Source organism: Anguilla anguilla, chromosome 5 (assembly GCF_013347855.1).
Source record: "Anguilla anguilla isolate fAngAng1 chromosome 5, fAngAng1.pri, whole genome shotgun sequence".
Classification (NCBI taxonomy): Eukaryota; Metazoa; Chordata; class Actinopteri; order Anguilliformes; family Anguillidae; genus Anguilla; species Anguilla anguilla.
In genome coordinates this window covers 62959982-62975034 of record NC_049205.1, presented here as the reverse complement: position 1 = coordinate 62975034, position 15053 = coordinate 62959982, and the positions used below count along the sequence as shown (strand labels likewise).

The 15053-nt window shown below is 47.0% G+C and overlaps 2 protein-coding genes across 2 annotated transcripts; both read left to right on the top strand.

Annotated features, from left to right (window-relative positions):
* The first annotated feature begins 3028 nt into the window (after window positions 1-3028).
* On the top strand, window positions 3029-6191 carry ostc (oligosaccharyltransferase complex subunit). The gene is made up of 4 exons (XM_035418620.1): window positions 3029-3272; window positions 3747-3840; window positions 4385-4582; window positions 5659-6191. The coding sequence occupies exons 1-4, from the start codon at window positions 3134-3136 to the stop codon at window positions 5675-5677; spliced, it is 450 nt and encodes a 149-aa protein (XP_035274511.1). The 5' UTR covers window positions 3029-3133; the 3' UTR covers window positions 5678-6191.
* Window positions 6192-8829: 2638 nt separating this feature from the next.
* LOC118228200 (coiled-coil domain-containing protein 173-like) lies at window positions 8830-11499 on the top strand. The gene has a single exon (XM_035419538.1). It carries the CDS (start codon window positions 10144-10146, stop codon window positions 11497-11499), a length of 1356 nt encoding a protein of 451 aa, XP_035275429.1. The 5' UTR covers window positions 8830-10143.
* The last annotated feature ends 3554 nt before the right edge of the window (window positions 11500-15053 follow it).

Genomic DNA, 15053 nt, shown 5'->3' with positions numbered 1-15053 from the left:
CCCCCCCCCCCACGCCCACCCCCTATTTGTGCTCTAAAGCTAATTGGCTCCATTAAGGCCCTAGCTCCCTCCTCTTAATTGCCACCTCATTGTGTCAATATTGTGATCCAGGGCGTCACGTTGTGGCATACCGCTCTGGCGTTCGCCAGACGCTCGGCTTCAAAGCGCTCAGAAGAGAAGCGACGGCCATCTGGGAGAGCAGCTTGGGAGCTGCCAGCACCCCCCCTCCCACCCCCCCCCCCCCCCCCCCCCCATCTCCCACCCCCCAGCAAGGACAGCCACTAAAGGAAGAGCTTGCTGAGTGGCCGCCAAAAACCAAAACGTGTCCCTTCAGGCCGGCTCGCTCGGCCTAAGAACAGTAAATCTGAGCTCACAGCGCACGTGAGTCCGCTAACACTGTGATGTCATCCCCTACAGTGGGGCCCAGCGCGTGATTGGTCACCGTGCATGCGTCCCCGCTCACTCAGAGCTAATCGTCTCGGTATTAACCCCACTAAACGTGAACGTGATTAGATGGTTCTTAACCGAACGTCCTAACGCTGATGTCACAGTCACTGCTGGCAACTGAAAGCAGCGGAGTTCTAGAACACTGACTCGGAATTTTGAGAGCACACATTCCAAAAAAAAAAAGAACATACTCTTCAATGGGTTAAGACTTGCTGTACAGCATGGCCGTGAGTCACACCGCAGAAAGCTCTCTCCGATCTCATCCCTTCTCCGTGGAGACGAGGAGACACGAGGCACTTCTGCACAAATCGGCACAACAGCCACCGCCTGGCGCACTTCTCCACGACTGCCACCTAGAGACCACTTCCCACACTTTATATTATAGATTCAAGGTCCCCTCGAATGCGCACTCCTGCGGCCGAGGACTCCCGCTTCAATAAAATGGGCCGACGTCGGACAGCTTTGTCCAAGAGCACCCACGGCAAGCCTGCGAGGCGATGGCCATTTAATGCACCGATGAGCTGGAGGTACTTTAGAAACAGCCGCCGACCTGTAAGGTGCTCTGGTTGTGAATGCATCTCTGCTTGCGTCCACATCACAACATCACAACCTTTCATTGATTGTAAAAGCCTTGTGTGCGCTTTAATGATTCAGCTCCGCATTGAGTTCACACACATACAAGCACACACACTCATATGCACACTCTCACCTACACACACACACACATGCACATACACACACTCATATGCACACACGCACACACACACAAATCACTGCAGTTTTCTTGCTCAGTTCATGAACATGGGAGCAGACACTGTGCATAATAGGTTTCATTAAGTATTATTTTGGTCAAAGTTGCCCTGATTTGTACATGTAATGTCATGTTTAAACGGACAGTTACCTGCTGTGCACTAAAGGTGAGCAGAGCTCCTGTCAAGTTCACGTCACACAGCTCTAACATGCATATGCACTACTGTTGTTACAGTGATTTGCAAAAGTTGCGTTTTTATTCTGGATGTTTTTAACCATGTTAGATCAAAACTGGCCTGCCAAAAAATATGTAGAACTTTCTTAGGCATTGATTGCTGATTTTGAACATAAGTGATTTTGAACATAAGTTCCCTGAGAGAATCATTTGTGCATTCATGTTTTTTTCCTGATTGGAGTACTGAAATGCTCTTTATAGCCTACTGTAGAAGCTTAAATTGCCACAATCCATCCCGCCATTGTTTAGAGTAAAATGCCGTCGCTTGACCAGGACAAAGAGGATACCGCCGATTGCTCTGATCTCGGTTTACTTGCGCTGCCGCGCACTTTCTTTCAGAATCTTTTTTTTTTTTAAGACGTGCCCGGCTGCATTGCAAGAGACCCCCGAGAGCAGGTGCAGTTGCTGCTGACGCCCTGCTGACCTGGACAGATTTTCAGGTTGTCAGATAAGCCTCTTCTTTCACGTGAAGACAAAGGGCAAATCAGAGGCGGCTCCGATGAGGTGGCGCGTGAACAATGGGCAGATAACCATCTTTGTCAGGTTGATGTGAAGCTGGTTTTGGTGTAGGAAAACTGGGGAAAGGTTTGTTGCACTGTTTATTCTCAGACTCTGCAGGCCCCCAGTCTGTGGAATGTGCCGTTAGAAAATATCAGGGCCGTGGCTCGCACTATGTTTGTAGCACGTGGGATTTAAAATAAAATAGGCTAAAACAATGCATCGCGAGGTTATTGCAGAGGGTCGGCTTTGGTTTGAGGATACTTACATCCATCGGATGATAAGCGTAGGAATTACAGCTGTTTTATACATAGTCTCTCCGGTAATTTTATATTACCAGTAATAATTTATAAATATATTGTACATATTTATAAATATATAGGCCTAGTGTAAGCCTATAGCAAATATAGTAGGCTATTTAAAATATGAAAAATAACGTGTTGTATTTTGTTTTACTATCAGTATTCATCCTGAACATTACTTGCAGCAATATTCCTTGATATAAGCTGTCACACTCCATGGCACAGCTGAATTAGTCGCTAAAATTGCAACTGAATTTTAACTATTTTCACTGCCCTGTAGAATTTATAATATTACCTAAAAATCACGATCTTTTAATGACGATATTGGAATACCATCACTGAGAATATTGTATATAAATCATAATGTAAACAATGCATTGAAGATTATTATCGGAGATTAGTAGAACTTCATACAGTCAGACATCATCGGCTACAAACCACCTACTGGTTAACTTTAGATTACTACCCATGTCGAAGATTGGAACTGCACGAAACAGCAGCACCGTTAAGAGCCGTAATGGCGACAGTTCGAAGATTGAAACAGCGGGAAACAGCGACACCATTAAGAACCATAATGGCGGCGTATTCGTGACACGTCATATATGACGGGTTGTAGCTGTTACATAAAGCAGTATTTAACATATATAAACCAAAAGATATAAAGAATATATTGAAAACAAAATAAGCGATATATTTACATATGAACTTTAATCGGCACACAAGTTTAACGCTCAAATTATTATAATTTTATATTTTTTGTTTTTTGTTAGTTGTTGCGCCAACCAGTACCTTTGTATTTCCTGGACACGTCGACGTTCTATAGGAAGTGCTTTGAGGAGAGCGAGAAAGGAAATTTCTTTTGCACTGTACAGCACGCTAAATATTTGGCTGCATTTAAAAAATGGAAACTCTTTACGGGCTTCCATTTGCTGTGCTAGAATGTCCAAACATAAAACTCAAGAAGCCGTCCTGGCTCCACATGCCGTCGGCAATGACGGTTTATGCTCTGGTTATAGTGTCGTACTTTCTCATCACTGGAGGTAAGGTAGCCTGTTAGCTTGCTCTCTGCTAGTTAATTCCTTGTCACTTTGTGCACGTTTTAAGCTTCTTCCATAAATTGCACGTCAGTTGCCTCTGAGAATGAAGGAGAAGAAACCTTTACCCAACCTAGTTGCAGGGTCTAACCTTATCTTGTTGCATATTACTGTTAAGATTGTCAAAGAAATTCGTATTGCGGAGTTGTCAAGATGAGGATATGAGTAACGTCATACTTCCTAGCTTGTTAGCTAGATAAGTATGTTACAAGCCTTCATTCCAAATTGACATTTGGCAAGTTACACCGAAAAACATGTTTTTATTTAGCTTACTTCTGACTGGAGTGCGATAGCCTTCTTATGTGCTCTACGGAGATCCTGCAGAATGCAGTCACCTGTACTGTGTAGCTGTTACTGTGATAGTGTCTTTAGTGTGTGTTTGTGTCTTTGGCTCATTGTTACTGTACGTGTTTCTTGCAGGGATCATCTATGACGTCATTGTCGAACCGCCCAGTGTCGGATCAATGACCGATGAACATGGTCACCAAAGGCCTGTAGCCTTTTTGGCCTATAGGTAAGCACGAGCCATAGCCAGGTGATCTTGCTTGGCCGTCCATTGTTCACAGATGGAATCATTTGACTTTGGTCTCCCAAAGTCAGAATTAATCATTTAAAATAGTTGACAGCATTTAGCACTAACGAAATTAAGCCAGCCAGTGAATTAATGTAGATTAGTGCCAGCGTTTGATTTGTGTTTGACCCAAAGGGACACACTTGCATGCATGCAGGATGTAAATAGGATGCTCAGGTTTGATGACGACAGCACCTGTCTTTACGTGTCAGAGTAGCACCACTGTCACCTCACCCCTCAGTCCGCTGCGCGAATTGCAGAGTAAAGACTGAACTTGCGTGCGTTTGTGCCCTACCCTAACCTGTGCCTTCATTTCATCTCCAAAGCTCTCATTTTGGGAACGTGCACGCACTACGAAAGTTCAATATGAGAAACGTGGGCATGACAAATTCACCCAATGCAATGGCGTCTCATAAGCCACAAACAGTATATTGAAAGTTGTGAAAAAAAAATGTAAACGTATTAAACAGACGTGACCTTCCCTCAGGGTGAACGGGCAGTACATCATGGAGGGTCTGGCCTCCAGCTTCCTGTTCACGATGGGTGGGCTGGGCTTCATAATCCTGGACCGCTCCAACGCGCCCAACATCCCCAAGCTGAACCGCTTCCTGCTCCTCTTCATCGGCTTCGTCAGCGTGCTGCTCAGCTTCTTCATGGCCCGCGTCTTCATGAGGATGAAGCTGCCGTAAGTCCCGCCCCCCCCCCCCCCCCCGCGGAGAGCGCCGTTAGTGCGCCATTCCAACAGTGCGGGGGCCGTAAGACCCGTATTATTACTGACCAGTACAGCAGGGCTGCCCAACCCTGGGCCTGGAAATCTACTGTCCTGTAGGTTCTCACTCCAGCCCTAACAAAGCGCACCTCACTTAACAGCTAGAGCAGGGCTGCCCAAACCTAGCCCTGGAGATCTACTGTCCTGTAGGCCAGGGCTGCCCAACCTTGCTCCTGAAGATCTACTGTCCTGTAGGCCAGGGCTGCCCAATCCTGCTCCTGGAGATCTACTGTCCTGTAGGCCAGGGCTGCCCAGCCCTGGGCCTGGAGATCTACTGTCCTGTAGGCCAGGGCTGCCCAACCCTGCTCCTGGAGATCTACTGTCCTGTAGACCAGGCCTGCCCAACCCTGGGCCTGGAGATCTACTGTCCTGTAGGTTCTCACTCCAGCCCTAACAAAGCGCACCTCACTTAACAGCTAGAGCAGGGCTGCCCAGCCCTGTTCCTGGAGGTCTACTGTCCTGTAGGCCAGGGCTGCCCAACCCTCTTCCTGGAGATCTACCGTCCTGTAGGCCAGGGCTGCCCAACCCTAGGCCTGGAGATCTACTGTCCTGTAGGATATAATAAAAGTGGAACTATGAATCTGGGAACTCCAAAAAGTTAGAATCCCACGGAAAAAATGCATTTCATAATTCCCTAAACACGTGTATTACGATTTTTGCAGAACATTTTATTGGGCTAATACAACTACAAATCCTGAACAACTGTTGCAACGTAACATGAGTAAGCCAGTTGTAGCATATTAACAGTTGAAGTGGTTTTAGCAAACAAGTTTCATTGAACAAGTAGTGAGTAGAGTAAAAAATGTATAGAAATATGTGTCTGTTTATACTTAGGCACGTCAGAGGAGGGGCGTGTCCTGATGAAGGCTCAGACCAAGTCTTCCACATGCGTTAAAATCAGATAAAAAGCCTTTTCACAGGAGCGTTGAATTTTTTGTTTCAATGCGTTGCTGTACCTGTATAATCCTGATGACTCTTTCTCTGGTCTGCAGGGGCTACCTGATGGGATAAAGATGAGCGTGTGGACAGCGACATCAGAGAAGAGGGGGGGGGGGGCAAGAGAGAGGGGGGGGAGACCACAGCGGGCTCTGCTGCTTCCTGTACTGGCCTGAAATGGAGACCAAGGTGCCATTACTGCAGCCAAGCCCAGCTAGAAACATTTCAGCACCGACCCAGCACTTGCAGACAACTTCAGGATGTTCACGTTATGCGTGAAATGAATCGTGCTGTCTTTGTTCAGATTGTCATTGGGGAACCACCATTCCAGATGTTGGGGGGTATTTTTTTGTGTGTGTATTCCAGATCAAAGCTCGATTGAATGGGTTTTGCTTTTTGTTCTGTTGATTTGAAGGTTACTCACCACCCCACCCCGCCCATCCAAAAAAAAAAAAGCACATTGGTTTGTAAACCAAGTGCGATCTTTGATGTGGCCTTACATGCTATGACCCAAGTTATGTATGTTAATTTTTTTGTTTTTGGTTTTTTTTTTCCCTAAAAGGTCAGAAATAAATGTTTGTACTTTCCAGAATCTGTCTGCTGTTTGTGTCCCGCTGTGTGCTGTTAAATTTATGCTAAGTGGGAATCTCTGACCAACTCAAAGTCAGACCCTCAGATTTGAGTTCCAGCCATCGGTTCAGACTGGGACCTGTGTGGGCTCATGTCCCTGCAGAGTGTTTTCCCCTTTCGCCCATTCCTGCATTCGCCCGAAATCGGGAATATCTTTCATGTGCGACTTGCTTTCTGTTATAAAAGGTTGAGTATGGGGCTGTGGGATGGCTCGCTGGGTTAGGGGACCCCACGGCCTGTGGACTGCGTGTCACCGCCACATATTAATGATCTTCCTCCGCCTCTGCTCTGTGCAAGCTTGGCTGTAGTCTGTGGTGTGAGAAACTGCAGCTGGAGATTAAACATGCCAAATTAAGATGGGAACTGGATGTATGCCGCCACACGCTGGGTGCCAAATTAATATATTTTAAAAAAAGTTTAGATTAAAAAAAAACTTAAGAACCAGCGATGTAATGTGGTTGAAGACACACATCAATATCCTAAGAATGGGTGAACTACATTTCAGAAAGGCAGAATGCATTGTAAATAAAATGCAATGTAAAGTAGCATTTGAAAAAGTAACCGCAAGTATTCGTTCTAAAGTTGTGTGTGGATACATGTGTCCACAAGGTGGTGTACTTGAGCTACGTTATTCAACGTGGGGGGAAAATATCACCAATGCAACGAACGTATATTGAACAGGGCAGAACGACAGAGTACTGGATAGCATGTGGCATTTGCAGGAAGCTATTTCGGTCGCTCAAAGCATGCAGATAAACTTGCTTCTAGTTATTTCCCACGCTCTGCTGTCTGAGACATCGACGGGAGTTTAATGTATTCAAGCACAAGTGAAAAATAAACTGCTTCGTTAGACACCTGAGTTCGCAATCTAGCATGCGCTCGTATCGTTTAAGACATACTTGTACTAATAGGCAGTAATCGTCCCGTTGCAGAAATTGGCAGGATGTTGTTTTTTTGTTAAAAATGGGAAATCATTTGTGTCACTGTTTTTACATGTTTTTTCTCACGTGTCTCAGAGTGGGATGTCATCTATTGACAAGGACGTGATGGGTCATCGGGTAAATGATTTGTAAAGTGGGCCTCAACGAAGTGAACGAGTCGAACAAGCAGCGTTGTTTGAACTGCATGTGAAATAAAGGGTAAATGAGGTGAGAAAAATACTAATCATCCCTGAGCCAGATGTTCGGACAGCACTTAAGAGTCAGCCGCGCTTTGCGCGTGAGTGCCGTCCCCGAGCTAATGGTCCCCCTGTCTGTTCGCGAAAATGCGACAGATTATGCCCGTGCTGATCGTTAAGGTTCACAGACGAGCCAATCAACAACATCATCGCTATTTCGCCACAGAACTTTCGTATTGGAATCGATTCCAGACGTTGCGCGACCTGTCGGGGCTATTGGACACGAGCACGGCGCGTGAAAATGAACTTTATTTTTTTTAAATGAAATAAGTAAACTGAACTGAATTGACATTTTGAAAAATGCGTGGATGAGAGAGGTAATGAGGAGAGGGGCTACAAGACACCAACATATCTAAAAACGCCACTAAAGACCAAACCCCTGGAACAAAATAAATAAATAAATAAATAAATAGCCTAAAAACTGTATAGATATAGTTTAGGTATAGATAGTATACCTAAAGCTTACTTGCAGCATAATTCTATGAACTTTAATCATACTTCAAGTACTCCGGAGTATTAAATAGTATACTTCAGCATACTATTTTTCTCATGGGGAACATTGAAAGAGCTCTTTGATGCTTACTAACCAAATAACGCAGGCTAATTTAAATTAGACTGGCGGTATACCAGTGCTAGTACTCCACCCAAAATTAGGCTAAACCAACAAATCCTTGTCCTGTTGTTACATTAGAATCCCTGCAGACCAGAACTGGGCCAGCTCCTTTGGTTTTGCTCTCTGTTTGTGCTCTGAATACATTTGGGGAATGGGGCATCAACAGCGTTCCCCCCTATCACAGAGAGGCAGTCCTCACCTGCCCCCTTCGCTGGGTAGCTGGAGGACTTGCGTTCTGGCCCGTCACGATGACTGGCATCGGTAGCTGTTTGTTTTCATCAGAAACTGACCCCCCCGTACTGACTACAGTGCGAGCGCTGCCTGGCCAATCGTGGTGCGGGAACAGCGTGGGAGTGGTGTGGCAGCCAGTGACCTTGCGTCTGCCCCCCCCCAGAATACGGAGATGTCCGGTAATGTCACTAAAGAGGGGACACCAATGGACTGGGGGGGCATGTGCACACAAACACACGCACACTTAAACATCTCTGTGTGCAGGAGAGAGATGTGTGACTGCATGTGTGCAGTGGATTGTTATTGTATGTGTGTGTGTGTGTGCATGCGCTGCCCCCAGTCACATTCGTTTCCCCTCTTAGTGGCATTACAGGACATCTCTATATTCTGGGGGGGGGGGGGGGGGGGGGGGGCAGACGCAAGGTCGCCGGCTGCCACACCACTCCCACACTGTTCCCGCAACACGATTGGTCAGCGCTCACACTGTAGTCAGCACAGGAGGTCACCAACACATAGTTTCTCTAGTCAAACATACACACACACACATGCAGTTTCTCTTCCCTTCCAACAGTCACTTGTCATTTCTGTTTTCTGCTCTGGTTGCCATGGCTAAGACTGTACCAGTCTCTCTGACACACAGTAACCCCTCTCCCCCCGGGGTGAGTCAGCCAGCATTACCACGGTAACGCTACTGTCACTAGCCCCTCAGTAAGTTATGAGCTATTTAATCACAAGGAAAATTATTACCAGTTGCAAATTGAACCAAATTCTAATCCAAATTATTAAAATTTTTCCACCAATGAACTGAAATGAACATTAACGAATTACAAAGGAAAACAGATTTTTTTGTTAATAACCGTTGGCATTTCAACAATAATGCACAGGCTTACATATTTGTAACGAATACTGGCTTTACAGTAGTGCTCAGCAATTGGGAAGGATGCACTGCGGATCGCTTGCGCTATCGAGCACCAATCAGGAACAGGAACGATTTGTTTCTATTTTTATGAAATTTCGTCATTAAAAGTATGTCGACGTTATGCAGAAATCCATGTGGACTCGTCCTGGAAGATGATGAATAAATTCGATAGTTTATTTTATTAGATACTCGACCGTGTCACGATCCTCGTGCTATCTTGCAGTACGTGCTGTCGAACACTTCCAGGTGTTAGTGCCCAGTCCACCGAAGGACGTTAAAGAATCTCTGGTTAATTTGTAACACAGAACGTTCTAATGTATACGTTGTAAACGCTGGCTGAATGCGCGGACTTGATTCAGAATATTAAAAACATAAAAAGATGTTCCATAAAGGCTATATACAGCTTAGCTGTACACTTAAAAAAGATTTAATCTACGGTATCTCGTTACCTCTACATAATGCAATTCGTGCCGTAGAAATAAATAACGGGTTCTAGCAATATTATCAGTGTTGCTCAAACAACATCCTTAATGTGATTTTACTGAATTTGTTATTTTGATAACGACAGTATTAACATTCAAGTATCGTCTTGCCGTAACTTGCTCAGCTCGTTGAATTCAATATATTATTCGGCAACAGGTTAGACAATGTTTAGTAACAAATATAGAAAATAATCTCCAATATATATCAGAAAAATATATGAATGCCGTTGATGAATATAGTGTAGAATACAATTCCATCCTGGGGAACTGATACCGTTAAACAGAAAATTCATCCACAGCTCACTATTTAGCCAAGTGCAGTTCGCTTGATTTCCTGACGTCACTGTAGAACGCTCAAAGCGGTGCAACTGTTGTCAACAAATTCTATTGGCCGATGCATGCGTGACGCAACAGTAGGTATTCCACGCATTTTCTTATAAATCTCTACCGGCAAGATACCAAGGGTATGAGGCCTGAACCAGGTCCAAGATGGAAGCAACTTCTCCTTTGCTTTCCTTAAACGGGAGGAATGGCCCCAAAGAGCTCGGAGAATACAGGAAGCTGGCAATCGAAAATGCCACCCGGCAGCAGTTCTACCAGAGCGACCGGGTGAAGCAGTTCCACAGGGAGCTCCTGCTGATGGAGACCCTGAACGACCGGAGGCTGCAGATGGAGCGGAACCGCAGGATCGACGACAACACCAACGAGGAGACGCGCAGGTTCATGGCGGAGATCAGGCGTGGGGAGATGGAGGCGCTGGAGCAGGACCGGCAGCGGGCCAGGCAGCGCGAGGCGAACAAGCGGGCGTACGCGGAGGACCTGCGGCAGCAGATGCGGGAGATGGCGAAGGGCCGGCAGCAGTCGTCGCTGGCCAAGCAGCGGGAGATGCGGGAGCGCGAGGCGCTGCGCGAGCAGCACGAGCAGGAGCAGCGCGAGCTGCGGCAGCGGCAGCGGGCGGAGCAGCTGCGCGTGCGCGGCACCTACGCGGCGCAGGTGGCGACGAGCCGCGGCGAGCGCGACAAGGAGAACCGGCGGGAGGCGCTGGCCGAGGAGTGGCGGCAGCGGTGCGCGCGCGAGAAGGACGAGTGGGACCGGGCCAACGAGGAGAAGATGGCCGCCAGGCTGCGGCGGCGGCAGCGGCGGAGCCAGGTTGCGTCGGACATGCTGGCGGCGCAGGAGGGCGACCGCGCCCGCCAGTACGAGGAGGCCGAGGCCCGCGCCACCGCCAAGGCGCTGGCCAGCCGGGAGGCGCGGGCCAGCCAGGAGCGCGGCCGCAAGCAGCGCACGGGCCTGGACATGGCGGCCGCCATCGGCGCCCAGCGGGAGTACAAGCGGCGGGAGCGGCAGCTGCGGCAGGACGAGGAGAAGCGGAGCGGCCTGGACGAGCTGGGCTTCCACCGGGCGGCGGACCGGGCCCACTGGGCGGGGGAGCGGCGGGCGGCGCGGGCGCAGCGAGACGCCCGCGCGGACATGGACGCCGCGCTCCGCCAGCAGATGGCGCAGAAGCGCCAGCAGGAGGCGCTGCGGCGGCGGGCGGAGATGGACCTGGACGCGCGCAACCAGGAGCTGCTGGCGCACGAGGACGCGCAGTTCCGCCGCTACGCCGACGGCATCATCCGCGTGGCGGAGGCCAGCAAGCGCAACACCGCGCCCGTCCGCAGGGCCGCCAACGCGGGCGCCGGGCAAGGCGTGGGGCCCATCTACGGCGGCCTGCGGGCCAAGTACCTGGTGCCCGGCTCCAGCTACATACCGGACTACGTCAACAGCACGGCGAAGGACATCAGCAGGCTGTACGGCGCCGCCACGGACGAGTCGAGCCACGGGAAACTCGACTTCATATGGTGAAGACTGGAGACACATTTCTGGACCAGCGCTAAAGTGGCAGGATGCCGTTCGGCTCTCTTGAGCTCAACGGAAAGGAGATTTGCATCTGGAATTTTAAGGCAGGGAAATGGCTCTCTAGAGCTTAACGTATGCAGGCTGAAGTGCTGATAAATGCTCTTTTCCATACGATTGAAAAATAAAGAAATGATATATATAAATAATAGGGGCCAGGAGTGGCCAGCATTCCTCCTCCAGTACTTCGGGAAAAAGTTCCAAAACTTTTTTTTTGACATTTTTGACGTTTCTGCAAAATTATTAGTTTTCATGACGGAAAACACGTGCAAACAGTTATACTGAGATGATGATGACAATACCATTCTACAGAATGAGAGGTTCTCTGGAGGGCCATAGGGTCTGGTTTTCATTGTGATGCAGCTCGGGAGTATATATCAGTGAAAGCAGGTTATCAGTCGCTGATTTGTGAGGTGGAAACAAAAAACCAGCAAATCCTGCGGATCTCCAGGAGCTGGGTTGAGAACCCCCTGGGTTAAGGTCTGAAATTCGGGTCAAAATGTCTCCCAGGTCACGTGGTCGGGAGAAACTTATAGCCCTAAAAAGGTGACCAAGAACACAATACTGACCAGGTTAGGACATCTGGGTTCATGTCCAAAGTGTATAACATTAACAACCGAAGCCTGCAATAGCATTGCTCAGAGAGAAGGCCCAGACACTTCCTGATCATGGTGTTGGTGGCTCATGCCAATGTTGCTGCCAGGGATTCTGGGCCCCTTTAAAATATATTGGTGATATTTATAATGTTCTGGCTTTTTTCCATGTTGGGGCCGTTCCAGTCCAGCGTTGCTCTACTGGTGTCCCTGGCCATTGCTACTTTACCTGAGATGATTCATAAAATACAGTTTGACAATGTGTGTAAAATTTACAGTGACCCAGCGTTAGTTAACTGCAGTAATAATGATGAAGTCAATCAACGATTACTTCAGCCTGGCAACAAAGGGTGCTGGAGCTGAATAGGGAAGCAGGTGCTCTATTTTTGATGGTCCAAGCTTGTGCCTCAAGGGTAGCTATTAAAATAAAGAAGCATAATTTCAAGCAAAATGACAATAACATAGTTACAACGTTTACATTAACAACCGATTTTTTTTATTTAAAAAAGCTGCAGAATTTAAATGCCACCTCAAATGGATGTCACACGAATCTGGGTTTTCAAATACACAATGTACAATTCATTCTGCCTTATAGTGCAGATTTTTAATTATTAAAAATAAAAATAAATAAAATAAAAAAAATAAAAAACACTCTTGGCGCCACAGGTTCTGCGCGTCAAAGTTGGGAATAAGACCGCGTGATTCTTTCTCACTTCTGAGACTGAAGGCATGGCCTTCGCTCGCAGTGGCCCTTCCTGGCGTAGAGGAAAGCGATCAAAGAAACGAATCATACCAGAAAATTAGTGTTGTTGATGGTGATTTGCGCCATGGCCGAGAATACTGACAAGGCTGCACAACTATTCAGTTGTACCTTTCAGTTCTTTTCTGTTAACCACAATCATTATCTACATCCGTTTAGAAACGGTAAATAGTCCATGACTGCTAGGGCACTAAACCAGACCAGATAGTGTGTATATTTCAAACACGGCATATATTCAAATTTAAATATTAACATTAAAAGAACACAGTTACAATTCCCAAGTGACACATTAACATGAATGTGAACGTCTGAACGGGATAGGGACAGCGGTGGGTAGCCAGCAGGTCAAAGGATGTGGAGATCTTATCGTTTGTTTAGCCTGGTCACGCGCAAATCTAGCATCGTCTGACTGAAACCATCCCAGACCCAGTCCAAACTCGCGAAGCGTCTGGGACAGGTCAGACGAGAACAACCGACAACGGGGGAGCGGAGTAAAAAAAAAATCTACAACAAATGTGCCAAGAGTGTGCACAAATCTCGAGCCCGCACTGGGAGGTAGATCTGTATGAAAAATGTGGATGAAGTAACGGTGACGTCACCCAACGCATTCCCACGGGCGAGCGAAAAGCGTTTTGAAATGCAGTTTTTGTGCCGTCGTTTTGTACAAACTGGGACTGACTGCGCAGTAGGCAGTAGCTAAAATGGTGGACCCTTAAATGGGGGTCCCGCTCGTCCACTGAGCGCGGCACTGATGTCAAGTGTCCCTGATCGGTCCACAGGATTTTCAGATATTGTCCAAATGATACAATAACAAAAAATAGGCACACCTTTTTGCAACTGAATATTTTTGTGGGGAAAATTGACTTTGTATTTTGGTACATTGGCACAACTGATTTGCATTGAAACAGGTGGCTGAATTGGAGCCAACCGCACTGGCATTAGAGAGCAATGTCTTCCAACAAGACCGGGAAGTGAGCTTCAGAAACAACGCCCGGCCTTGGCCACTTGGGGTAGATGCGCTCCAAGCTCCCAGCAGCGTACCACGCAGCGATTGGCACCGCAGAAAGACTGGGACGTGAGAACGCGGGCTCGCGGGTCGAGCTACGTAACTGCTCGGTATTTCCGGGTACAGACGGGACACTGTTCAGCGGCGTGCCACCGCTCTCAAACCGGCTATAAAACTATCCACCTGTACTCTGACACGTGCACTGATTAGAGAGCAATAAAAGCACATATCTACATTCTCCTGTACTTCCCCAAGGCTAACCAGCTCAAACAGAGATACGTGATGGAGGAGGAGATCCCATGACAACCAACAAAGACGTATTTTAGTAGAAAAAGTAAGTGTTACCTGAATGAGTATATAGGGCAAGTGATCTGGAATGACTTAAAAACAATTACATGTTTAAAGGTGTGATGTGAATAAAGAAATGTCTTGATGCAGAATTTATTATTATTATTATTATTAGTAGTAGTACTACTATTATTATTAATAATATTTTAGACTACTTTGAATAATTCAAAAGTACTGCACAATGAAAACAGGAAAAACAGCTGCTAAGTAAAAACACATGGTTTGACTGAGCATTCGCATCAAAATACCCGGAGGACATTTTAGCCAACAGGTGTGCAGAGGAGAAGTGCCTTAAATCACGTGCGCGTCTGGGAGAGTTTCAGGTGAGTTCCAGAGGCCGAGGGGCTGCAACAGAGCATGCCCGGAAAATCCCCCGTCCATGTTTCAGGGGTACGTTCCCATGATTTTCTAATGAGAGGACGAAGAGAGATTCCAGCAGGAAACTGAAGAGAACTTCAATTTTTTAAGGAAAATATTCCCCCTTCTGTTTTCCAAAAATCAGTGAGAGATGAATCATATTGTGTTAATATGGGGTTTCTTTTGAACTCAAAATTTTTCTCTGTTGATTGTTATATATTTTTTTGCAGACATGACCTGTGCGTTTTAACCCCAACTTCAGGATTTAGAGCTACGTGGAATGCTGCAGGTCACTCCTCTGGTTGTGTAACTGCTGTAAATTGACAATGGGAAACGTTCTGCATTTGCTGACCTTCGTCTTCATTAGTACTGTCATTTAATCGCTTTGAAGATAGAGAAGTCGCTATTAATCCACACCCTGTGCCGACCAAAGTACAAT